General features: G+C 38.7%; 1 protein-coding gene across 3 annotated transcripts in view; it reads left to right on the top strand.

The window, feature by feature from the left end:
- The window catches only part of il1rapl1a (interleukin 1 receptor accessory protein-like 1a), a 169,612-nt gene that overhangs the window by 127,046 nt on the left and 15,090 nt on the right, over positions 1 to 27,476 (top strand). For all 3 annotated transcript variants that reach the window (XM_072396672.1, XM_072396674.1, XM_072396673.1), the window contains exon 7: positions 25,471 to 25,603. In XM_072396672.1, coding sequence (XP_072252773.1) covers positions 25,471 to 25,603 — 133 coding nt within the window. The remainder of the gene's footprint in view (positions 1 to 25,470; positions 25,604 to 27,476) is intronic.

Here is a 27,476-nt window from a genome sequence, read left to right on the forward strand (position 1 = left end):
CAGTATGCACATGTGCTTTGACTTTCAGGTGACTGTCTGCTGTAGTCTTTGGAAGTGCTACTTAGAGCATGTGAGCCAATGCGAGTTGACACATATGTCGCTTTTTGTTTCAGTTTGGTGTGTCAGGTTCATAACAAGGGCAACTGATCTGCTTTGTGTCTGTCTGGCCTGAGCTCAACTTTATGCTTACTGTCAGTGTGTATATCCTCACAGTCAGTCATGTGTTTGCGCACATGTGTCTGTGTGTGTGGTGTGCCAGTATTTTTAATCCAGCCATTATGCAGGCTGTCCCAAGCACTTGTGTTATATCAGTCACTGGTAAGAGTTTCTTCATGTTTAAGCCAAGAGATATCTTTAAAGAGATGATTCAATTGATGGTAGCTTTTAGCTCATCTGCCGGCTCACTGACAGGTAATCAAAGAAATGAAGCACCCCACTCAACCCTGCATCACTCTATATTTGATAGGGCAGACAGGAGGCGGAGGCAGACATAATGACATCTGTCTCCTTTTTAGAAAATCTTTGTTTCCAAAAACTGCCCTTTTACAATCACTTCCTTCTTTGTTTGGTCAAAGTGGCAATGACAAGGTCAGAGAGATTTGACTTATCCGAAAAATGGCATGAAAATTGAGCAACTGACCTAATATGCAGAAAGAGACTGGTGTACAGTGGCCAAAAGATGGAGGAAGGATGAAGAAGTGTGAAAATAATGACAAGGATAGTTTGAGATGGGGGAAGCTGGCAGTGGAATGACATGCATGAACAGCAAAGCGAGCAGGGGAAAAGGCGGTTTTGCCATTCACTTTGAAGCTTGCTCCACTTCTGTCTCTCTTACATAACAGAAAAATGAAGAAAAACAAGTGCCAAAAAAAAACTAGGCAGGGTGGTGAGAGGAAAAGAGCAGGCAAGACACAACTTCTAAACTACGGGGCTCTGATGTCTCCGGTAAGCGGGTGGCTGTAAATGGACCATAGTTAGCCACCATTCTTTACCATGCGGCTGGTTTGAGTGAGAGGTACAACAGTTAAAAGAGAGGGAGATCAGTTCTTGGTGTACAAAGACACAAGACAGAAACATTGAGATAAGTTGGCCAGACAAAATAAGATTAGGACACAGAGGAATAGGGATAAACAGAAATGAGAGGAGAGGGACCACACTGAGCCTTTGAACCCCATGCTATCTACAATAACCATCTTTCACCTTTACTTTGTCCGTGTTACATAAGCAGATTTTTACATTCCCAGTGCTTACAAGAAGACACCAGCTGTGGCCTTTCACATATGTCAGTTCTTCATTAACCAAAGAAGACCGCTGGCTTTGGGCCACGACTTCATCCAACAATGAGGAACACTGTTGCACTTTAGCTAACACCTTTCTCGCTATTGCCCTCTTTGTGCTTTGCTTTTTCTTTTTTTATGACAATCAATCCTCATGATGTCACCATCGCCCACGGCACTGAATGTTGCTATGGAGATCAGTAGATCTGCGCCGAACTTCTGCCTCAGGGAAAGTATGCATGCTTACATTAGTGTATGTGCTCGTGTGTGAATCTTTCTGTGTCTGTGCACACTATTCATCTTTAATTGCCATTGTCAATCTGCATCCTGAACACAGTCGGTAATTCAAGAAGCCCAGCATGTGGTAAATAGCTGGAGTGCATTTACAAGGGTGTTAATGGACTTTTCCTGTCTCTGTCTTTTTCCATGTCTTTCTCAATTCCTGTTGTTTTTGTTTTTTTATACAGCCACACATGGATCTAAATACACTGCAGAGCAGCGTAACAGTTAAAGTACAGAGGGGCTTTGTGAATAATTTGCAGAGATTTTCCAAATAAAAACATGGGCAGGTAATAATTAGATAAGATAAAAGAATTTCCATTGCTGTAAACATTATTGGATTAACTTAGACTGGCTGCTGCCTCTATTTCAAATAATAGTTAACAGGACCATACAGCCAGCTAAAACTGACTGATGTTTTCTTGTTTGACAGTCTTGCAGTTGTTCAGTAAAGTGAATGAAGGGAAAATTTCAGCAAATTTTGAAATAAAAACAGAGTCCTTTTTAATTGTAATTTACCCAGCAGAGGGATGAGGGAGAGCCTAATTTCCGATAGCTATTTTCAACTTCTTCCAGTTCCTTCCATCTTTTCTCCTGTCCTCTCCTCCCAGCTTTTTCCTTCCTGCATTAACTACTCTCTTCAACCCCTGAAACATGCTATTAGTATTAAACAATGGAGGAATGGGCATTTTAAGTACTAGCTTTACTTTCCTTAATAACTACCCTCACTTGTAATAATAAACCCCCTTTGAAACAAAAGAAAAATACCCTTCTTGGGTTACTAGGCAATAAGCTTGCAGCTGGGACTGAGTTTATTATGTTTGCATGTGGGTGTTTTCACTGTTGTTATATAGTTGAATTGTCAGTGTGCATTATGGACCTTCATCTTCATCTTCAGAATCGTTTGTTTACCACTAAAGTGATTGCCTACATTTGTTTGACTGGAACAAAAAAAGAAAACAATCCATTTAAATATTTATGTAATTTTATCATTCTTTTGTATTTACACCAGCATATTATAGAATAGAATATTTCATGGTTTCTGGTTTACACTGATATCAGTTTGATTATGTATATTTGTGTGTACTGCCATTTCACCAAATAAGGCTTTGAAATGATAGATTTTCCCCTCTATTTTACAGCGATATTTTTACTATTGTAACTAAAATCATCCTTCCTACTCAAACGGTATTTGCTGTATAGTAAACCATCAGGTTGAGGACCCATGTACTTCTGGGGGCAGTGGCCAATATTTCTGAGCTTTTGGTGTATCCAACAGATATTCTAATAATAGATATATGTGCCAACTTCACTCATGCACTGGCCATGATTTGCAGAGGAATCTAAATAGAATTTAAATGCAGATATATGTTTATAGAAATAAATGCAACCTACATAGCTATGTCCCACATGGGTGACAATGTCCTTTGTCCCCATTCTTGGCAAAAGTGTATTCAGAAATATAGATTAAGCTCTGTAAAATCAGTTGCATAACTTCCTCCACTTAACTTCCAACACCTCCACCAGTACTTTAGGATGTCCTTCAGCAGCCACTCAGTGAGGGAATATTGTCTGATGAAACAGGATGGGGAGGTTTTGAACTAAAAGCTTTGATTTGTCAGTGGTTGAGGCTACATATTAGCCTAATTTAAAGGGAACAAATGTTTGAACACAACAAGAACTGTGGATTCTGCCTCTTATTTTGCCAAAAGTGGAGGGAATATTGAGTACAAGCAAGGATGTACTGAAATGGGGTTTTTTTTCATCACATTATACAAAACCTAATTTCTTTCCATTTTTCCATAATTAAAGCAATCTCTATAATTTTTCTTTAGATAATTTTGCTTTACAATAAAGTAACATTTGACCATTGGCCAGCAACATAGCTTCTAAAACCATCAACTATTCTTTTAAAGGCAAGATAACTCTATTCACTATAAAAACTATATTAGGGACAGGACCCACTTCATGATGTCCTCTTGCAACTAAGGTGGAGTCAGTTATTTTTTCCCTTGAGAATACTTTGGAAAGAAATCTAGACACGGACAGCTTTGGACTTGTTATGACAGAAAGGAATTCCTGATGACTGTGTTTTTTCAATTTTGCAAAATGAAAATCTGAAACTTCAGAACTTGGTTTTCAGCAATGACTGATTAAGGGGCAGATATATTAGCAGACTTCTCTTCAATTCTTTCTCGAAGCCTTTGTGATTCATAATCACAAGTGGAGATGTACTTGCACATTTCGCTGCTTGCACATGTCCTGCCAAATTCAGAATAAAACACAGAGTGGTCAGTTTATCAGCCATATTAGACCACGCAATCATGTAAGCGACCTCCAAACAATTGTCATTATGAAAAGCTCTTACGGTCAAGGAGAGTGCAAAGCAGCAATGTCCTTCAGAGGATAGGTTTTTTTTCTGTTCATTTGTTCTTCCAGTTTTGTGGATCTATCCCATAACCACACCGTGACAGTGTGGTTGTCAGTGGCTGCCTGTTCAATGCTCGCAATCATGTCAAAATACCATTCCCATCCAAAAAAACCACAAAAAAACCAATGACAACAATTTCCACAGATTCAACTCAAACCAATGGGAAACACGTCACCTCCACCAAGGACAGTGATGTGCATCCCATATTCCTTTACAGTCAGTCTTAATGTCTTTTAAGTGATTAGTTTTAGTGCCTGATTTTTTTTTTCAGATCTTATGCCAGAGTTCAAGTTTTTTGCTTTTATGAATTTGTAATGTATGCATGCCAGAGTATGTCAGAGAGATTTGTAATCAGAGGGTATATATACGGGGCTCTGTTTGGATGTTTGAGTAGCCTCTAGTTTGTTGCAACTGTCTGCTCTGCAACCACTGTACACTGGATGCTCTGCAAAACAAATTAAACAAATGCTGAACTTGAAAAGAAGCTGTGTGACAATGTTGTTGCTGGCATCCGTACAATCCTAAAAAGCATGTGAAGACTTTAATTAAATGAGAAAGAAAGAAAAGAATATGGAGGGTTGGTCGAGAAAGAATGTGTTGCCAGGTATTGATGCATGGAACATGTCCTCAAAACAGACAAGAAAGTAAGGTATTACGAAAGATTATGCAGCCACAGTATCCGAAGATGTCCAGGAGTGCTTACGTCAGGGAGTTTTACAATGGCCCTAAACTTCCCTGGCCCATCATCTCTCCTTATTGACTTTCACCTCAGGTTGCTGCCACTGTCAGTCACAACAGTCTGGGGACTTGCTCTTGAAATGTTTGAAGAGCTCTCGCCATCTGTCCAGTGCTGATAGCTAGCAACAGAAGTTGTGTGTTGCAAGAACTATGCTTCTGGGAGCAGCCATATCACTGCGTCTTCAGCTCTTTAAGTACTATAAAAATGTAATAATTTATGTATTTATTTAATATAACTTTTTGGAAAGACATCATTTGCTCCATCCACTTTAATCATGTCATGCTAAACTTAATCTTTTTATGAAAAAAAAAAATCAGTTTAACATATCATTGTAATGGCAAACTTACTCAAGACACCAGTCCAGCTCCCTCTCTGTGATATTCTAAACCAAGTCTCTGTTTTTTATGGTCTGGCAATCTTTTTTTAGCCCCTCCTGTGTAGTCTGCAGATTTTAGCTTCATGTGTAAAGAGAGGAATAAAGTTATTGTCAACATTTGTTTCCTGTGTAGAAATGGAGAGCCTTCAAAGCTGCTTTGTTTTCTGTATTAGTGATGTCTGTTTTGGTATGAGATACCACTACATCCAGTGTTGCATATTGCACCTTTAGGTCTCATAATATACATCTGGCTATTGTTCAGTATGAGGTAAGTTAGATCATATTTTCTTTCCAGAAATATACAGTACAACTGTATACTGTACAACTTCACTTTTCTAAATTGCTACTTTTTAAATCCATTTTCTAGCTTCTTATTCAATTTCTATTCCAGCCAGTGGCTTTTCCTAGCGTATACACTCCCCAATTAGACATAATATGACCTTTTGTGTGTTGACAGCTCCCACATGACCTTTTAAAGTGAGGCTGACTGAGAACAGATGTGGATTGAGTGGAGTTTAATATGTTGCTAAAGTGGACTCCATTGCTGCTTCAGTCGGACTGGGCCATTGCAACATTTTGCCCTGAACTGGAAAATGAGAAAATTAGTCACCTTTACGTATGTGCAAGTGTAGCCAAGCTTACAAGGACTTCTCTGACTTCATCTCTGTCTCTTCAAGAGAACAGGCCCACCAGATCACACCATGTTTCACAGGCAATCTGTCACTATCACTTCTTCTTGGTATTCCTCCTCATCACTGTCTTTGCCACTCATCAGCTTTGGACTTGTTCCTCTGATTTCTCTCTGCAGTTTCAACACTGTTTCATTTAATTTCATAACTCTCAATGCATATGTATTAAGCCATTTCTTGCTCAGCAATGAAATTTACTTGGACTTCTTCAAGGTTATCTATAAATCTTTCAAGTGTTAAAAATAAATTGCTCTTTTAACCCTCTCTTTACACTTTTTCACTTAGACAGCAGGTGATCATCAAGTATATTAAAAGTAATTTGAGTGTGAGCAAATCTTAATCCAGTTACTGTCAGATAGCTTGATAGGAACAGATGCAGAAAAATACAGCCTTTTACAGTTCATATGGTCCCTCCCTATGCATAGTGAAATCACTAATTTTCCTTACTCAAGCTTCCTCATTGTTTCTACAAGCAGTTGTTCAGGCATGCAGTTAGGCATGTCATTACCAACAGAACCACACGTTTCCCTTTAACTTTGTCATAGAAAAAACCTTTTCCTTACTTGCTCTGCAGGTCTTTGCTTTTCCCCTATGTTCAACACGCTGGTGAGCACATATGATACATACAGACACACACAGCCATACCTCATTACAGGATTGCTGTTTTTATTGATATTTTTTGAAGATCTATGCTTTTTTTTTGTTTTCCCCACCACCAAATCCTCAGTTGTCTGTACTTTGAAAAACTATACAGGGATTGTGAGGTACCATTGGATTTAATGTTTTTACCAGGGTGCATATGATAACATACTACATCTACAGCAGGTGATACTTAAGATATCAAACACATGAAGGAAGGAAGTGATTCTCCATAGGGTCTCTGACCAACTTTATTGTATTTAGAAAACACAAACAAATGTAGAATTTGATCTCAGTTGCACAGTCAAAACAGTTGGGACAGAGGCACATTTACCATTGTGCCACATCATCCTTGCTTCTGATGGTACTAATTGTTGCTGTTTTGCAAGAAGAATTCTTAGCATTCTTGCTAAATACAAGGTTCTCTATTCCCTTTTTCATAATATGTCACATATTTACAAGAAAAGACACATCTGGACGGCAGGCAGGTAGGTCACTGTACAATAGACACAAACAAGGAGACTGTTGCACATCCATACCGTTACAAATTCTGGATTTTGCACCTTATATTTGTAACAGCATGGGTGGCTTTTCTCAGCTTTTGCACATAGAATGCAGCATTATTGTTTCCCCAGCACCTAAAAGGTCTCGTCTTACTACAGAACATGAGTCCACTGGCTTTCTGTCCAGAGATGAGCTCATGTCCGGAAAAATCTTCTTCTTTTCGACACAGAATTGATATACTGCTTCCTCCTGGATGCAGCAATAGAAAGTGTAAGGCTTTTTAAATTAGCTGCAATGATTAATTCCCTCCACCCTAAATTTTGTGATCTGAAAAGGCAACTCCCTTAAACCCATCTCCAGCAGGGCCAGGTACAAAGATCATTGATTCCGTGTATAAGAAAAGTGTGAATTGCGTTAGTCTCATGCTCGATGCATGAGTTGAGATCCCTGTTAAATTAGTCCTTTAGCTTCTCTTATGTTGGGACAAATGCACCGCCACACCCACAATGTGAGTCAATACACACAGAAAGAAAGAAATTCTCAATCAGGTGTTGCATCATGTAATTTTCATTTAGATTGTTTCATGTTTCTCTGGGGAGGTGTGTTTGTCTTGGTGGGAACAATGGTGCAGTGCACAGGAAAAGTACCAAATGGTAATGATATGCTACAACAGAAGTTCCAGTCGTGCAGCGATAATCATTTCTACAGGATTAAGTCCTGACCCACATCAGCCAAGCATATTAGCATTCTGAGAGAGCGCTGCGGCAAGATTCCACACAGACTAGATGCCTGCACTTCAGTGGATGGGAAAGAAGAAGGAAAACAGGAGTGGGGAGCCGAGTGTGTGCAAGAAGCAAAAGAGAAAAACAAGTGAATATAAGAAGAAAAGTCAGCCTTTAATGTCTGCTGGGATTTCCATGTTTGTTGCATGTGTGTTTCCTGGCATAAGATGAGCCCTCCTGCTTGTCTGTTTTTGAAGCTTCACGCTATGGATTCATTTGCATCCCAACTTTTACTTTAAGGGGAAGCTATCTGTTCAATATCCTGTTCCACAATAGTATTGAATGCCTAATATTGAATCTGAGACTAACTTTATTTAGATTCGACTGATTTGTCTTTCTTCCATGCTTAAATCCATTCACATTGAGATGCAGATGGGCTCACAGCCAGTTCATGGACCAAATATTTTGTTGGCTTGAGTATGATCAATCAAAGTGTCATAAAAGTAGCTTACCTGAATTGCTTTTAACCTGCTTTTATCTGTCTAGCTTGTTCCTATACACTTTGATCTATCATATAGTTCCAGGTTTCTGACAAAGCAACACCTCCAGTTGTCATTTAAGTGATGGAAGATCTTAACATCCTCTAATTACAAAGGTTTTCAAACAGCTTTTAGTGGGTCTCTGTCTTTAATCTTTCACTCAGATTTGCATTCATTGTGGGTGTGAAGAAGCAGCAGATGGTTTGTTGCAAATAATGACACTGAACCACTGGCCCACTCAAAACTATTAAAAGAAAATGTATTTATTTATTTATTTATATATTTTCCATCCAGATTTTTTTTGGCAATCAACTTACTGCAAAAGTTTTAAAGGTAACACAGGCGGTGTGAGCAGGACTTTCAGTAGATGATCAGTATTTATTTCATTTCAGTATTATTGGGTTTTTTTCCCTTGAAGGAGAGACAGAATCTAACACTCAAATTACTTTCTCCATACAAGAGTCAAGACTGCAATATGTCTGTATTGCTTATAAATGTCTTCTTTCGTGCTGAAACAAATCAATAACAGTTATTATAAATCATCAATTGTATCCAGTTATTTCCAAAGAAAAGGATCAGTGCTATCACAGCCTTGCAATTTACCACTTTTCATTGAACTGAGTGCATCATGTAGTTCATAAAATAGGAAATTGTAGTGGATGACATCGCATTAGCAGCCCCGTCTCCCAGAAATTCTGATATAATATTTTGCTGACAACAGTAATCATTTGCTGGAATATGTTCAAAGGCAACATTATTTTAGAATTAACACAGAGCTAAATTCATGTGATGAACCACAGTCACTGGGTGGTGGGTGTAGTGGTATAACGAGTTCAGTTCCAAAAGACCCCCAAACACAGGACACAGGAGGCAGGTTTAAAAAACACTAAACAAAAGCTGGGTTCACTACAAAGCTGGTGTGAGATTACAAATACATCCAGGCAGTAAAAGAGACCACAGGGACCAGGGAAAAAGGTAAAATCCAGTAGCAGGCACAAATCCTGGAAAACGGATCAGGCCGAGGGGAAAAAAAGAATACAGGATACAGACAAAAAAGGTCATATGGGAGGAAAGCTTAGCTGAAACAAGAAAACAGAAAGAAAACAAAGTAAGAACAGGAATAGGTAGAACATTTGAATTGGGGTTGGTCTTCAGAAATCTAACAAGCTAGAGGAAACCAAAAAGTTACTGATAAGGTTGCTTGGATAGTGTGGCACAGGTAATTCATAAAGCTACAATGAAAATACATGGGGTCGGGTTTATTACAGATTAAGGGGTGATTCTTTATTTGACTTCAGTTTTAGTCTCACTGTAGAGCGTGGGGAATGCTGCGTCAGTCAGGTCAGTCAGGTCAGTCAGGGACATTGTATGTTGGCTCCAAAGTTTGCAAAATAGCGCAAAAAAACACAGTTCTCAGGGGGAATGCAGACATAAATCCTTGGCAGATAAAGCTGCGAAAGTTTGTTTTTCGTGAGATTTTCAACAGCGCTTGCTCGGTAGTCCTCTGGTTGGCTGGAATTACAACTGTTTTTTACATCCTCCCTCTGGTGTAAATGTGTAATGTGGTTTTCTCATGGTTGCCACATTTCCAAAGTTCAAAGTTCTTTCTTTCTTTCTTGCTGATTCTTAATACAGAAGGTGGAAGTTGGATTCTCCGCTGCTATATAGCACACGTCATAACACCTCTGTTATATGTAAATGTGTGTTGCATTCCTTATTAGTTAGCAAACCAATTTTGGACAAGTGTGAATTGATTAAGAATCTTCTGCATTTCAATGCATCTAAGATGCACACAATCAAACCAGATTATATCCAACTCTTACCAGCTAAAAAGTGTTTTCTACATAGATAGCTCGCTGCAGGATTAGAGCAGACAGCTGGTGATTGATTTCAGGCATCTCATGGATGTGACACTGCTACATAATCATGAACTGGATCTGAATTATTACTGCTGCATAAACAAACACCAGATGCAAAAAGTTTTATGACATGGGCACAACAATGCCACTGTTATTTATTAACATGCTGTATTTCTCATATTCATGGTAATGCTGCAGTATTACTTTGAACCGATTGTTGTTACTCAGTTCAAAATTTAATATATTAACCGTTTCTAGGGGCAGTTTAAGTCTCAGATATAGTTCTGATTTTGACAACAATTCTAGGAATAAGGTTGCCCTTACATTTCTGGGAGGCGCATAGCTCATAGCTACCATCAAGGGCACATGGCTATGCCTTAGCCTTTGTGCTGATCTAACGCAGTAGCAAAATTAAAGCTTTAATCAAGCCACAGACGTGATCTACTGTGTCATTCAAATGAATATGAGATAAAAATATATGGAGACAGTTACAAGCAGTTGGTGGGAGAGATTTGAACAGACTCAATGATTCATTTCTGCCTGAAGGTCATTCACAGCTGTCAGATCTGAACCTTTTTATATTCCAAGCCTACTTAAGCTCTCACACACTCGTATAAGTACAGTGAACACACAGTAACAAGCATGTGCCTGCTTAAATGACTCTTGAACTTTTTATATGAATTCATAGTGCAGACACAATCAGACCAAGCTGCCTTATCTATGCGGATCTACCTGCGAGACTCACTGTAAGATACATATAAATGTTGAAGTGTGACCACGTACACACCAACTGTGTCAGACACACATGTAGAAATTGGTGCACGTATCAGTGCTTGGTGGCTTTCTGTGTCTATGAGAGTATCTGCAAGCCTCTTGTCTCTAAAATGAATTACCACGCTTGCCTCACTGGTAATACCTGTCTCTTTATGGAATCAATTAGAGTCCACCATCAAGCATAGCTTCTGTTGTCAAATGCGCACGTTCACAGTCTGAGTTCAACCTTGATAAATGATAGTGCATACACTAAAGATGCAACTGTCCTCACTTACCTGTTAAAGAATGATAAAAAGTGTCTGTTTTTGTGTGTGTTCAGCATTCTACTTTCATGTTCTCTCAGGGTGAACACAATTTTTTTTGTGCAATTTTAACATTGAATCTTCATACAGTCGAGTATGTCTAACTTTAGGTCAAGCTTCTAAAATTCATCTAGATTTTTTTTGTCCACATTAAGATTAATCCTTTGATGGTTGTCTAAACGTGAATGATTGTCATGCTTTGATAATGCAAATAATTTCATTGTGTTTCTTTTGAGTATCACTTTAACATTTGCTGCAATAATACATCGGTACTATAATCAAAACTTTGCATTATAGCATTTGATGGGCAACCTGGCGGCAAAAAAAGTATTGATCCAGAGTGGAAATCCTGTAGCAATGTACTTGTCAATATCTAAACCTAACGATGTATTTATTGTGCCCAACCATAACCAATCCCAACTGAAAGCAAAGTGGTAAAGTGAAGATTTGAGACATTGGATCATACATGACAGCCTGCGGTGTAACATTACCATCCACCACCCCCATCTCGTATAATCATTTCTGAACATCTACTATTCGTGATGATGATTTTCAAAGCAGATGTTGGCATGTAACGATTCGTGGCCCAGAATGATTTTGCTGGTAATTTTATAGCTCTGATACTATCTTGTGAAACTTCCACATGTTGCGCTGTGGATCTAAGTAGTTATTACACATTCTGGTATAAGATTCAGCGAGTCACACAACAAGAATGTAAAGAAAGCACTTTTTACAACATTATAATTGTATAATATAATTTCCTATGATACTGGTTCTTAAAAAAACTTTAGATTTTTTTTTTTTTTGCGCAGCACACTGTTCAATTTGTGATCAACATTTTGTTTTTTATAGACAAGCACAGAAATAGAATGAGGAGATCACCCCTGTTCACGCCATCTTCTAATCAAGGTTAATGTCAAGTCTTTGAGGTTTATTGTAAGTGAGTACCATGACTCTCTGACAGTCTCCTTTCCTCGGCATGTCAACAACTAGAGGCACGCAATGTCCAATAAGTCAGATATCAAACTTGGAAAAAAGAGCAAAAGGGGAGATTTCCAGCATGTGGCAACCAGTTTATTTGCTGCTTTAAGTCCAGCTTAAGTCGACTTGTCTGTATAAGTGCTGATAACAGCTGATGGAAAAAGTCTGATGGAGCTGATTAAGAAGAAAACAAAGAGCATGTAGAGGATGTGAACAACAGCTGGTCAATATCTACACTCACGCTATACAGTAGCTGTGTGGAGTCTCTGCTGAAGTGAGGTCTGACTATGAGCCACTGACAAAGGTTAAGTTGCTTATGCAGTGCAGTTTCTAGAGCTACCATAAGGAACACATAGCTGTTACATTTGTTTGCAGAAAAAGTTTACAATTGTAATGACCATTTACAATTTACAGCACACTGTTAAGTTTACTTAACAAGTTGACCTAATTTATACGCATCTATGTGCACGTGATCGCACTCGTACAAGCACACAATGTTCATTTTTGGGTGATGATTGCCTTTTTTTATATATATATATATATATATATGTGGACAAGCTAGAGAGTGAACTATTCTGTTTCTATAGAAACCAGATCCCAGTTGTGTTCTTTAAAGTAATGTTCCCCAAGGACCAAAGACGAGAAGTGAAAATATGATGCATTGCAATTTGACGTCTTAAAAAATCAAGTAATGGCAAAGACTCATAGATTGGACCATCCCAAGAATGCCCTGTTAGACTTCTGCAAGGGAGCATGTGCTGATCTTATAGTTAAAAGACATTAAAAATTTAGGTTTAAGTGACATAAACTGACGGAAAGTGAGTGATGAGTTATTGTGTTATGGATTTATGCTGTGCGGCTTATTTAATCACTTTTGGAGACAAGGAGGCACTGATTGATGCCTTGCTCTCCCCATCGCATAATGGAGCACATATATTTTTTGTGGGTAGACATGCACACTCATGCAAGTACACACACAAATCAAACACACCCTGCATCTCACAGGAAATCATTGCAGTAATTAACGTCCTAGCTCGTTCCCTGGTTGCCTCTCTGATTGGCTGAAAGTCATCTTAAGAAGCTGCTCTGCACAGATCCCACAGGTGTTTTGCCAGAGTTAAATTATCCCAGCGCTTGCCAAGTACCAGGGGACATCATCAGCCTGTGTTAGTGTGTAAACATTGCTGTTTTCCCCAGTGCCCCTGATCCAGTGTCTCCAACCCACCCGGCACAAGTCATTTGTCAGCCTTGATTTAGATTTATCAACACACAGGCCTCCCGTGGCTGGAGCTCAATCTTGCACTCCCACTCCAAAACCCTGACTTTAACGGGCATGCATTTGGTAGATTTGGAATGAGGGTGAAGACGGGGAAGAAGAGTCAGAAATTGAAACATGGAAGAGTTGGAGAGGGTAAGTGTGAGGGAGAGCCTTTGAAAAGAAAGGGCTGTGAGACTTTCATTGAAAGTAGCTCTAGTGGTGTGTTGAGATTTGAAGGTCAGTTTCTAAAACCAGACGGTGAGAGTGAGCACAGAATGGTGGAGGTGTGATAAGAGGCTGAGCTGTGGAGGTGAAAAGGGGTGGACACCCCTTTGTGCTATTGAAAGTTGGGAGGGCTGAAGGAATTTTTTTGTGTGTATGTGGGTAGATGGAGAGATGTTTTGTGCAAGAGAGGAAAAGAAGGCAGGTAATGGAGAAAATGGTAGAATCCATGGGGTTGTTGGGCGATGTTCGGATAAATGCATTGTTTTGAACTATCAGGTGTGCACATCCTTAGAAATTACTTAAAGGAGGGCGAATGTTACAGGATATCCAACAATCTTGATTTAGGGTCTTCAAAATGCCTTCCGCCGTGTCACAGCTGCCCTTTTGTTCTGTCATGATCTAAACATCAACAAAATACTTTACTAATACTGCTTCTCTCATTGTCTCTATACTTACTGTTTAAATCCTGCAAATCCACACAATTATTGCAGTCTGAATTTGTTAGTGTGCCCCCTAGTGGAATCCCCTGGTAAGAGGCGTAGTACATCAGCAAGTATGTAAATAATTCTGCTTAATTCTGTCAGTTGTGTACATGAGGCCAAGGTAAAAAAGCATGCATATTTTCAACCTTAAGAGGAAGTAGTTATAATCGGTGTGATAAGAAGCAGGTGTGAGAGAAACACGTTTTTTTATTTAAAGAACAGGAATCTCTCAACATCCGTTCCTCACAACACAAACACAGGCAGCTTAAAAGGACCACAGGGTTGTTTATGGTCATTGTGATGGAAAATGTTACAAAATCATCTCTGAAGACTTTAAACACTGTCACTCCACAGTCATACAGATTATAACCAAATGGAGCAAGCCTAAGACCATTGTTACCCTATCGACCTGCAAGAGTTGGGTATGTAATAGTCTGCAAGGCCACAAGTGAACGCAGGGTATAGAAAAAGAAAGAAAAGGTCTCTTTCACATTCACAAATGTTAATTACATGAGCAAGTCATCAGGAGAACATTAAACAGTAAGTAAAAGTAAAAAGCCTCTGTTCTCCAAAAATACCTCCTCTGCCCCTCTTCAGTTTGCTATAGACCACACAGACAACTAAGAACACTTTTTAAGATATATATAATGGACTGATACAAGCAAAACAGAACATTTTGGTTTGAATGAGAACTGAATGAGAAACTTTTAAGAGCAACAGTATCAGGAGGATAAAGACATGCTGAGGATTTATCTCTTTTGGTAATGGAGATATCCCGCATGTAGAAATTAGATCAAATAAAAAAAGTATAAGCTGTATGTATCTGTAAAGCTCCTGAGGATTATGAGACTGCTATTACTCAATATTGGGCTGGTTTAGGAGCCACCATCAAAATACCCTTTTTAAGTTTAGAGTTTATCTACTGGAGTGTCGAAGTGTCTGGTCTGCGTTTATGGGCATCTATACAACCCTTCAAAACCCAAAGAGGTCAAATTACATTAAAAAAAAACAACATAAAAATAACCCCTTTCATTTATAAACAGAGAAGTTGTAAGTGCGTGGTTGTGTTTGTGTATGAAATGCTTTTCCAAAAATGTAACTTTCTGAGTTGCAGCACCAACCATTTAGGAGAAAGTCGAGTGCAGAGAGTTGATTATACCTCAAGTGCAAGTACAAACTGTTACACTGTTGTGCTGAGCTCACATTGTGATTGTGCTGTGATAAAAGCGGCGTGCATAAATGTGACTTAGGAAGAGGTGACTTGCCATTTACTTTGCCTGACCATATTTTTCATCCAATTTGGCATTTATCCCACTCATTCATTTGTCCCAGGCAATTTCCTTCTAACTCTTAAGGTTTATCACATGCTGTGTAACGGATGCTTTTTTTACAGCTAGTGATCATAAAAATATCATTTTCAGAGCTGTATTGGTGTAACATCATCACATTTTTACAATATTTTATTTTATTTGCCTGTCAAAAGCTGTCATTAATCTTTTTTTTTTCATAAAATGCTACTTATACCAAGAGTTGATAACAAATCATGTTTCACGAATGACAACCATCTTCCCTTAGAGGCATTGTTCCTCATTTCAGGTTGGATATACGATGCAGTGAGGTAAGAGAGGGCACATCAGTGGACAGAAGTTGGATGACACAAGTATGTGAAGAGGATTAGATATAGTCCACTGGAACATGTGCGTTAATAGTGATGGTCTGGGCTGGTGTGGCTGAGATAGTGAGCTCTGGTTTTAATTGAGTTTGTCTGGCCTTGGTTGGTATTCCGGTCAGTGGGTCACTGCCTGCAGCCTGGACTCTCTTGGGTCGTTCGTTAAAGTGATTTTCCTCGTCAAGTGTTCAGATCACACCATTTAATAGGCCCCCAGCCCCTTGGACAGGAGCCAAATACAGATCCTTATTTCTTTTGCTCTGCATATCTATGCTTTTAGCTGCTATGCCCTGGTTGCTCTTTTTTGTCCCACCCCTTTCTTGCTTTTATTTACATTGTTTTCACAGTAAATTGCATTAGCAGTTTTCATTTTCAATGTATTTTCCCGGTCATTGGCAAATCTTTTCAGAAGGGATGGCTATCTCCTTGTGCCTGAAAGGCATTTTTTTGAAGCATAACAAGTGCACCATTGAGGGGAAAAATTACATTTTCTTTGGTCTCATTTTGACCATAAAAGGTCTCATGCGTAAAAATGACAGGATCATGAAAGAAAAAAGAAAAGGAGGGTCTTGAGCCTGTAGCTACGATAAGACATGAGCGACAAAGACACTTTATGAAAGAACAAGACCCTGTGTTTTCTAAAAGCCTAAATTATGACATCATTTCTAACAGCACAGACATGTTAGAAAAGTAAGGGCTCACCACATAGAAGGGTTAGAGGAAGAAGTGCACTGTTTTTTGTAAAATTTCATTTCTAGTCCTACAGTGCACAATGAACTATCTATCAGGACATAGACTGGGTTGATTTTGAGGCAAAGGATATACTTGTGTATACTGATTGTTGTTGCTACGTTAATCCCTCAAAATTACAAGAAAAACATGAGAAAGGATAAAGTTCCTCAGCATATCGTCATAGAGTCCCCCACAGTGCATCTCGTGGCACAATAATTCTCTGTCTTCCACTGCCTCACCTATTATGTCATCAAAAAGAGACAATTAGCACACTAAAGGAAGGATGAAAGCAAGGGCACCAACTACCTGTTCACAAAGGCCATGATTTTTACCGGTAATTAAAGGCTTACATTTCCCTGATGGATCATCAGCGACCACAGAATAAACGGGGAAAAGGCGCGACATAGAGGAAGAAGCAGGATTCGCCTCTGTTAAAAGCGCTCAGGCTTGTAATGGTAATTAAGAGCTTGTCTCTGGAGAGGGAACAAGAATGGAACTGAGGAGATTCTGAGGTGTTTGAAGGGGTGGTCCCCAACTCTTTTATCTTCTCATCGCCCTTACTCATTCTGCCCCAATCCTCCAATCCTTTATTTCACTGCACTTTTCACCTCTCCGACACTCCCTCCTCACACCATTCTGCACTTATCCGCAATGCAGAATAAAAGTAATCAGTTCAGCCCATAGTCATTGTTCCACCTCAGCTCACAGCTATGACTTGAACAAAAATCTTTACATACAGTAAGGCCTCTCAGCAGATGTTTTTTTCAGATGTCTAAAAAACTGATTGATACAACAATTCTATATTCCATTGGAACCATCTTTGATGTCTGCACACCATCAACTCACATCGACAGCAGTCTTAATGTGGCATGATACGTGTCTTTGCTATATATCCTCTCTTGATGTAACCTGCAGAGTTGCTGCTAGCCAGCTCAGTAGGTGTAGTCATGGTAACCTGCAGGCAGCTAAAGAAAAGAAATGGTGATAGGCAGATATGGACCTTTCGAAGCTCAGTGCCTGAATCCAGCCTAAAAACAGTAAACACACCTGCCTGGCTGTGGCTCTCTAGAGATGCCTCTTCCCGCATTGAGAGATGAGCATGGACAGGAGGCGGGGATCCAATATTTTTAGCGACGAGACTTGGAATGAGGATTTCAAGGAATCTCATGTTGGTGGTGCTGACTAGCTGTCATCCATCTCCTCTGCCTGCCTCCCTGGCGCTCATCTATTTCTCACTCTTGCCCTTGACTAGAGCATATGTATTTTTCAAGTATGTTTCACGTAGTTTATTGACGAGACCACACAAATGCATGTGTATTCATATGCATCGTGCACATTTGGGGCGTGATCTATCCATTTGTAACCACAAAAATGGATGTACCTCATATGCAGTGTGACATCTATATCATAATTTTGTTATAAAAAGCAAGAAATGTCTGTGTACTGTTTGTCTTGTTCATTCATTTATCCCTCCTGTGTGTTGACAAGGATTACACAGTAACATGCACTTTTTCATGCTTGTTTCACACCTTGTGTGGGAGGAATCATGACTGACAGGACTTGTATCAGATTTTCCTGCAGTGCTATCCACAGGAAATTTTCACAAAGTTACATACACTTTGAAATGACAATCTGTGTCAAAAACTAAGCTGTGGAATGTCAAAGTTTGATATAAGATATTTGTACAGTTACTTAATATGATTATTTTTTCTGTGATATTAAGGATCACATTGTTTTATGTTGACAGATGAAGCGAAGGAATTAATATTATCAACAAGAGTGGCAAATATTCTATACTGGATAACAAAGACTGCATAAAAAGAGATAAGAAATGCTTTTTTAAGTCATAACGCGAGCCCTTAAGTGATTGTCACAAGGCTATGAGAAATGAGCACACAATAAAAGAATGTACATTTGAATTATTTTACCTTCATTTAACCAGGAAATGAAAATGAAAATTTGCTTGTTTTCAATCAATAATGGATAGTTAGGCTGTAATCAGGTTGGTTGGGGTTTTTTTGGGTTTTTTTACATTTAAGTAATTTTTAATAGTAAACAAATGGCAATTTCCAATTTTAACTTATTATTGGCCTTGCTGTAAGAACAATCCAAAAGTCAAATTCATCAAATAATTAACTCCAGATAGCCCCAAAGTTGCTACTTCTCGTGGATTCTTCCTTCAGATCTTTTGCTTTCACTGTACAGATTGAAGCACAGTATGCTGAGAGTTTGTGGAAAGCTGTTTTCACATTCGTCTGCTGAACTGTAAGTTTGAGAAATGCACATATGGGGAAATGGTTGTGAAATTTCAACTAATGAGAAAGCCAGCACCAAAAAGAAAAATACTAGTGAAAATTTGAGCTTTTCAGTGCACATGCTGCTGTCCTCCAGATTTAAGGAGTGAAGATAGAATCTATCATGAGTCCAGTTTTATAAATAAGTGAGAATACTTAAGTATGCTTGTGTTGTTTTTGGTTAATCCAAGAAAGCTAATAAGTATAAAGAGTAAAGCTGAAGAGTTTTGTCAACCTTTTCTACTGTTAAAGTTTCAGTGTAATATATCTTTAACTTTGTAACGGCAGGAAACAACTGTGAATAAAAATGACTAATTTGTTGGATTTATAACCATTTTACAATTTAGAATTGATTGATTGATTTTGAACACAATATCTTACTGTTTTGCTAAGTTAACCTAACTTGCTGTCTCTCTGGGCCTCGGACATTTTAATGTTGTGGAAGAGGTGTCAAGATCTGAACTAGTTACTGTCAGAGTTGGTAGTGTAGTTAATATGGAAGAGCAAGATATTCATTACATAGTGCAGCCAGTACCGTCTTCAGTGAAGGTGAACATCGAGGTCTGCTTGGAATCGATGGTCCTTTGAGGAAGAAGGACCTGCATGTGATTCCTTTAATAATACATGGATCCACCATCACCCAGAGGTTAAAGAAGTTCTCTTTTCAAGAAAAGATGCAAAGAAATTAATGAAATGGGCAGTCATCTCCCATGGTAACATCCAGCTTTTGGATAATAGCACGGATAACAAGGGGACATGTACACCTGTTAATAGGACACATTTTCTGAATCAAATTTTCAACAAAGACCTTGTGTTTTGATGTTGATCATTTCATCCAGGTAATTGTTTAACGTTGTATGTAAGGACAGGGCACATGTCGGTCCTGTGATCTTCAAATTCTAAAAGAAACAAAAGAAAACTTGCTTGGAATACTATCTTCACTCCCCCTTGCACAAGGCAAAAAGCAACCAAATGAGCAAATTGCACTCCAGGATGAGAAAAAAAAAACACCATCATGTGATTACACTCCTTATGTCACACTTCACCCTACCTAGAAAATAAAGTGCACTTGGAGCCCAGGATGTGTTATGATACATCAAACCCACCCTGACAATGACAAAAACCTCTCAAGATTGTTGATTATTCTGCGTATAAAACGTTGTGGTGGCTGTCACACACAGTCACTCAAAGGAAAAGAAACACACACAATCAAACTCCACTCCAAGCACTAAAATTAAAGAGACAAGGAGCCTATTTAGTGTATTCTAGGAAAAAGAGATGAGACAGGAAAGAAAGAAATGACATGATGTGCGTCTGTTCAGTTCTAATCATGTTTGTATGCACATGGTTTTTTTTGGGGGGGGGGGTTTGTCTATTCATTCATCTGCTCCTTTCTTGGCATATCTGTCAGTCTCATTGTGTGTTCTGTGCATCTGTGCTGAGTTTGGACAGCATCTGCATAGTGTTTTCTCTGCAAGGTTTGTTTTCCTCCCCTCTGGCTTGCAGAGGTTTCCTCTGTGGGGATCTGAGTGCCAGCTCTGTGAGGTCTAATTATCCCAAATACTGGGAAATCAGCAGAACATGCAGCAAGAGCTGGTGCAAATCAAATTTATGACCCTGTGAAGCGCACACATCATTTTATCGTCTCTCAAAATCCGTTTTCAATTTCTCTCATTCAGTCACTCACTAACCTACTCCTTTATTCATTCATTTATCAGAAAAGAAAGATCTGTCCCGCATCGAACGTTGCTTGTTTTCCACTGGCCTTTACTGCTGTATGGATCAGTTAATTGAAAGCTTCTTTATGATTCTTTTAAAGGCCTTTATGTTGTTATGCTTATTCGGCATGAATATACTTATTTGTCAGTCCTATGAGTGCATTCATTTAGCGCATTCATTCAGAAAGTCTCTTTGAATATAAGCTTCTGTTAAACGAATACAGCATGGTATGATGGATCTTGAACGAAAGTACTGGCTAGTAAAAACTGAACAGCTTTAATCTCAGTGTGTTATCAAAGCAAGTATACAGAAGATTAGCAAAAACATGATTTATACCAGCTGTTAGTTGCTCAGAAGGAATTATTTGACTTTTTCTTTTATTCAAGCATGTTTGCAAATATACCATAATTATGAAATTACACCCAGAAGCTTGTTTGCATGGCTTACCCTTAAAAATTGAAAACCAGGCTTTCTACTAAAATAGTAATATCTCCTCCTCTAAAACTCACAAATTATCTCAGCGTAAAGTTATATATAAAGTTTGTCTGCTGTGGGGTTTGTTTTCTTGGCTCAGTGAGGGGCTGGTTGCTCGGTAACATCACAATGATGATTGACTGCATGAAGTCCCAGCATCCAGAATAATGTGATGAAATTAGTAAATTCATCACCTACAGAGGTGTTTGTGAATTAACTTATTTTTCTTACCTTTCCACAAAGCTAAGCTGGTTTTTACCTCTGTTTCGGGTCTGAAATCAGTAGATCCCATGATGCTTTAACTGCCCTTATGGGACTCAAAAAGTTACTTTGCGAAAGGCTTTAAAGAGAATCACTTTTGGAAGAAAGTGGGGAAAATCCAGAATCTGTTTTTCAGACAGACTATGATGAGAGAAACCTTCCATAAGCAAATCATGTTGTGAAGGCTTGTGTTGAAGATGGATTAAAAAGAGAATGGGTCAGCAGTCGTCTGTACAACTTGACCGATCACCTCCAGAGTTTTCTTTGAACTGTTCTCCACCCAACTTACATTGAACCAGTACCATGATGAGTACTCTGAGCAGAAATGAAGAAAGACCGTCTCATTTCCATCAGGCGCCGTGACCAAATCTCAGCCAGGGGGAGGCTGTCAGTCACTCATATTACATACATGGATTTGTTCCTTACCCACGCATATGTGAAGGCAGAAACAACACCCAAAGACACGAATATATAGAAAAACACAGACTCATAAAAACACGTAACTGTGCTCTTGTGCTATACAAGATGCACATTCATTCAGCGGGGGATATTTCTCACACCTGATCTTGCCAAGTCTTGTAATAGCACATTTATTTATGAACTCAAAATACTTGGAACAGAGATTTGAATTTTGTATTTTTAATCCAAAAAACTGAATCGATATAAGACGCAGATGGCGCAGGTAAAGAGAGACAAATAAAAGGAATTTATGACTCCAATGTTGCTGAGGTCCTGTGTTTTGCTCAGGAGTGACTTTTTTTTTTTTTTTTTTAATAGTGTTTTAGCATTACAGTTCAACATTTGGACAGTGGTGTCCTCCTTCCAAATCTAAATAGGCCTGTGACAGTTTAATTTTCTACTACAGAATTACCATAAGAAAAAATATCAAGATAATTTCACAACAAAATAGGGACATTGTAAGCTTTTCATGTTTAATGACTAGTCACTTTCTTAAAAATAAATTTTACTTTACATAATTGAATTACAGTTACTTGAATTATAATTGGCTTGAATCGTATTTTATTTCTAAAGTTCCTTAGGATGATATTTGATGTGATTTGGCACTATAAATAAATAAATTTGTTACATTTCACAGTTCGCAAATAAAATATGATATAAAAAAGCTAGATATTCCCATGTTAACAATTCTTTTATTTATATTAGGATATACTTTTGTTGGCTTTATATAATTGAATATTGAGTATGCTTGGGCTAATCTGAATACATCACTTTGAGCTTCAGGGATTTCATGCACTTTGCAATAAAATTGTGTGAACTGACACACCTATTTGAAAAGTTTTCTTAAAGGCATGTTTGAAATTCACGTCCAGCAATGATTCTTTTTAAAAATTGACTGATACGTTGAGGTTTTTAACGAGTGTGCCTCTTTTGTGATGAAGCCACGAATAAGCAGATAAATGCTACATCCGTTTAGAAATCAGTCAAGTCTCAGGAAATAATTCAACTTCAAAACCAGTTGGAGTCACACCTCTCCTTTGAGTTGCCAAGGGTTAAAACTACTCTGAGACTATTAATAGATCCTGATAATAAAGACACTGCTGTGGAGGTTTGACATTGCAGCAGATCACAGATATTTTACTCCCCCTGCTTTGTACCTTCAGATAGTGCGCAAATTATTCACCTCATTGTTCTTGACTCGCTTAACAGTTGGCCTACCAAAATCCAATTTAACTGGGTTTCCGTCATAGTATGTTTTGCTATGACAGAGTCACGTCTGGTTTATGTAAGCATTTCTTCTCCCCCTGTTAAGCTGATATTTGCGCATATTTTTAGAACTTTTTTTGTAAACTAAACCCTGTAATTGTTCTCCACCTTGTAAATTTAAACAGCAGCTGGAGACACACTTTGTGTATTTAACACTCAGTGACAAAAAGTGTGTTTGCAGATTTCTGTGGTATTATTTCAGTTGTACACCGCAGTGTTGTGGAAATGGCTCTAAATGCGGTAGGGAAAATGATTAATTCATGCAGCATGGGCAATCAGAAATTTATAGACGAGAAAAAAAAGTGGAATGAATGACCAACGTCTTGGAGCACTTTGTCCAGTTCACATAGTGTATCTGTGAAAGTGATGATGATGATGTTCACCACCCACTGGCATGAGACGTAACACAGGTGGGTATGAGAGTGTTTTGGAGAGTACTGCATTTGGATTAGAATAAGACTGCAGGAGGCCTTCAAACGTTTCCTGTGATTCCCAGGCAGCTCAGTGGAGACTTCCTCTCCAGGCAGCGGCTGCTGGCAGCATGACATTCCTATTTTACAATTGATCTAAGGGATAAACTAACAGCGCAGGGCAGATTTATAAACAGAGCAAAAGGTAAATTATTCATCTCTGTCTCACAGATTCAAAGTTGTACAACATGTGATTTTCTGAATGTATGCTGTATATTTTCAAAATGAATCAGTCTGACTGTATAGTTGGGTATCACTGTACAAACACATGAATGTGTGTCTTCACAGGCAGGAGGTATCTATTTTGTAGGTTCATCATGTAGCCTTTGTAGAGCCCGGCTGTGCACAAATAGCAAGCTGAGAGTGGCTGTTGAACTTTGAAAATGTCAGTTATTGCTCCTCTCAAAGAGTACTATCATTCCATTCCTGGGAGTCCTTCCCTCTTGCTTCCCTGCTCATCTAAAAACTTTTCCTTGTGCTGCGAGTGACCTGCAGAAATCTTTTGAAGTTATGTCTTGGTTGTGGATGGAGGAAACACAAAAGATTCGGGCCCCCTAGTTCAAACACAAGCAGTCTTTCAATAATAACTCCACCGATGTTGCTCTGAAGACATGTGACCCGTGGTACATTCAGAGCATACAGCACAAGAAAAAGATGCTGTTGCCAGTAGCGCGCAGTGGATTCAAACCCCTTCATGATGTAAGTCAATGGAGCAGTCTTGAGATAAATGGCCAAATATTTAGTTCAGACTGTTTTTAGAGGTGTTATTTTGTTATTGATTTTCCCCTCTGGTGCCTATGTAGGACAGTGTGAAGCTGTCCAATGGGACTGTAATGTGCTAATCAAAATGAACTAATATATACAGTACTGTTTACCTTGCGCTCTTGCTCATAAATCCTGCAGTGAGCCTGCAAGCATCTCCTTCACCTCTAGACCCATTCATGCCTTTCCCCTTGAGCCTTTGACATACCTTGAAGCACTTCACATCCCTGACTCTCCCCCGAGAGTCCCGCACCAAAAAAGTTTACGGTATCTACCGCATTCTGAGCCTTCCTGCTGTTTACATGTTACCTTGTGGTTCACTGAATGGCAGTGATTACTGCACAGCCTTTTCAGATTTGTTCTTCTGTGAAATGCAAAATAAATATCTGAACAGTATGGCAACAATGCTATATCTTCATTTTTGATACATGTATAGTTCATGGGTATCTAGGGTCTAGCATGAGAGGTAAAAAATAGGCTTGCTTCGGCCTACTCTAGTCGGCTTACACTGGTTTATATTGGGTTTATAGTTTGTCACTTTTTAATCACAAGCTCATTTACTATTTTGAGTCTGTGCTTCCACAAATAACAGCATCATACCAACAGCATCCCTGCAATAGATTTTGAAGTGAGGCTTTTTAATTGGGACTGAAATGACACCTTTTTCTTTGGGGTGAGCACTTGCCCTCTCTTTTGAACCATTCATTCACGGAGCAAAGATCCCATTGACTCCCCCAAGACAATTACTCCTTCTTCCACAGATCAAGTCTCAGCAAACTGCAGTTGTTGACTCTTGACCTTCCCTCAAACCCAGCACCAGCTCCAAATAAAATAATGTTATCGTCCGTCTCCGCTCAATGCCTTTCGCCATATTTCCTTTCATGGGCACAGTCTCAGGGGAAATTTTAGGCAGCTCTTGAGTGCCCTCATGTGGTTATGTCCATTTTCTTGCTTTCATATCAGTGTCCATGTATGAATGCGTGTGTGTGCATGAGTGTTATCAACCACATAAGCTAATCAAAACTTTCCCCTTTCAAACAAAGGAAAGATTGTCTCACCTGAAGTCAGTTGTGGCTCCAATATATGTGTATGACATTCAAATGAAAAAGAATTGGTGCATGTACTTGTCACCACATGTAACCAGCAAAATAACCAAGATGTGTTGAAGCCACTGACTTTGATGGTGCCGGTACTTTGTTTTTTCTTAATCGGCTGTTCACAAATGCATACCTGTGGAAAGACAGCAGGACTATCAGATATGACAGCATGACTTCTTCTGTCTTTGCAGGAAGCGCTTTGAACCTCACTTGCCGAGCGTTTTTCGGCTATAGCGGCGACGTCAGCCCGCTCATCTACTGGATGAAGGGGGAGAAGTTCATAGAGGACCTGGATGAAGAGAGAGTCCAGGAGAGTGACATCAAGTAAGAAACACACCGCAGGAGCTCAGGCCATTTCACTGAACTTGGCATTAATGAGGAATTAATAGCAGATGTAAATACATTTGTCACAAAGTATTAAATGATGATACCAGTGATTTTTCATGTTCATGTCCACTAGCTCTCAATTATATAGACTAAACTAACCATTTTTCATGATTTCTTAATTCCAAAGAACTGCTGTTCTCTGTTTATCTTGCTATGATTTGAAGATAAGTTGTAGGTTTTATTAACTTTGTGGCTGATTGATGTAAACGACTTAGCCATCGAAAGTCAAATGAAGCTGTTTTAAAAGTGATGCAGTTATTATTTTGATACAAAGTGAAATGTAGAGAAGGAAAATTCAGGATAAGTCTTACCTCTCTTAATTTTCAGATAAGAAGCACTTGACATTCCCTTTTCATTAATGTAAATATAAGATTCTACACACAACAAAGCTATGTTTCTCTGGACCCTCAACATTCATTTCATAAATGATCTCGTCATTTGCAATTTATTCTGTTTTTCAACCATTTTCTTCTTCCTTTTTGTGGTTTGACATATATTCTTTTAAAAAGTCATGTGTTGCATAATTTTTTTTTTGTCTAATTTAAGATTTATGTTTAAAAATGTATATGCAGTGAGGTGTTATGATTATTGTAAAACTATTCAGTCACACCTATTTTGTTGTGCACAATTCTTAGATTTCTATAACTCAGTTGATAATTCAGCCCAATCCAGTCAAAAAAAGGGGTTTTGTAGGCTCCCAGTAAGAAAACATAACTTAGAAATATCTATGACATGAACCGAGGGTTTAGTGTTAAATAACCTATAAATGACCACCCACACTATGAATTGACAAAAAAAAAGAATAGATAACAAAGTATTTGCTTATTTGTGCTACCAAAAGAAAAAGAGAAAGCTACAAAAAGTATAACCGCACTTATTAAAAAGTGTTTCTGCCTGGTTTTAATTTTTGAAAGATTTTGATTTGGAACCTGGGAAGGAATTTGTGTAACTTGGTTTTCGCTGCCTCACAGTACTAATATCACTCTATGGCAATCACTCTATCAATTTTTGGTCATCTACATCAGAACAGAATGCATATTTTCTATTTTACTCATTACCTGACAGTTTAACAAAAATCAAGCCAACCTAATGCATCTCCACAGATGATGCTGAACCCACTCTTATAAGTTTATTTTTTCCAATCAAGTCTCACTTTAGTATAACCGCACTTTCAGGGCTAAAAGACATTTGAAAAAGTCCATCCACTGGTCCATGTGCATGTTTCCCATTAGAGCTGTTTGGAAAGGATGCAGCTCTGGAGAGACAGCCCTGTCAGATGGTTAACAACTGCCATTTTTCACACTGCCGGTACATCACTATCTCACTCACTGCACCCACCTATAGCAGCATGCAGATGGGCCATAAGGAGCTGAGGAGGAGGAAGAGGAGGAAAGCAGCGAGGGAAACAGAGGGACAGAAAAGAGAAAGGGAGCAGATAGAGAACAAGTGGAAAGAGGGAAGATACATGTTACAAGTCACTGAGAAGTGAAGTAAGGAAGACACATCTGCAATAATTAGTTTTCTTGTGTACTGATATAAACATGCACCAGAAACAAATCTCACTTTAACCAACCTCTTTGTTTCTCTGCTCCTCTATTATTCCCTGACAACAGGATTCCCCTCACTCAAGGACTGAGGGGTTATCTAGTAAATAATTCATACCATATTCCATGCAGCGGATCAATAATATATTCGATCATCCACCCTCTGCTGCTGCTGTTACCCTAGGCTTTCTTAGATCCTGCTTTGGTTTTAATTCCATAAATTAAGCTGGAGGTACGGCCCTGCTAAAGAAGGTGAAGAGTGGGAA

Source organism: Leuresthes tenuis, unplaced genomic scaffold (assembly GCF_036924035.1).
Source record: "Leuresthes tenuis unplaced genomic scaffold, fLeuTen1.0.hap1 SCAF_12, whole genome shotgun sequence".
In the NCBI taxonomy this organism is placed as follows: Eukaryota; Metazoa; Chordata; class Actinopteri; order Atheriniformes; family Atherinopsidae; genus Leuresthes; species Leuresthes tenuis.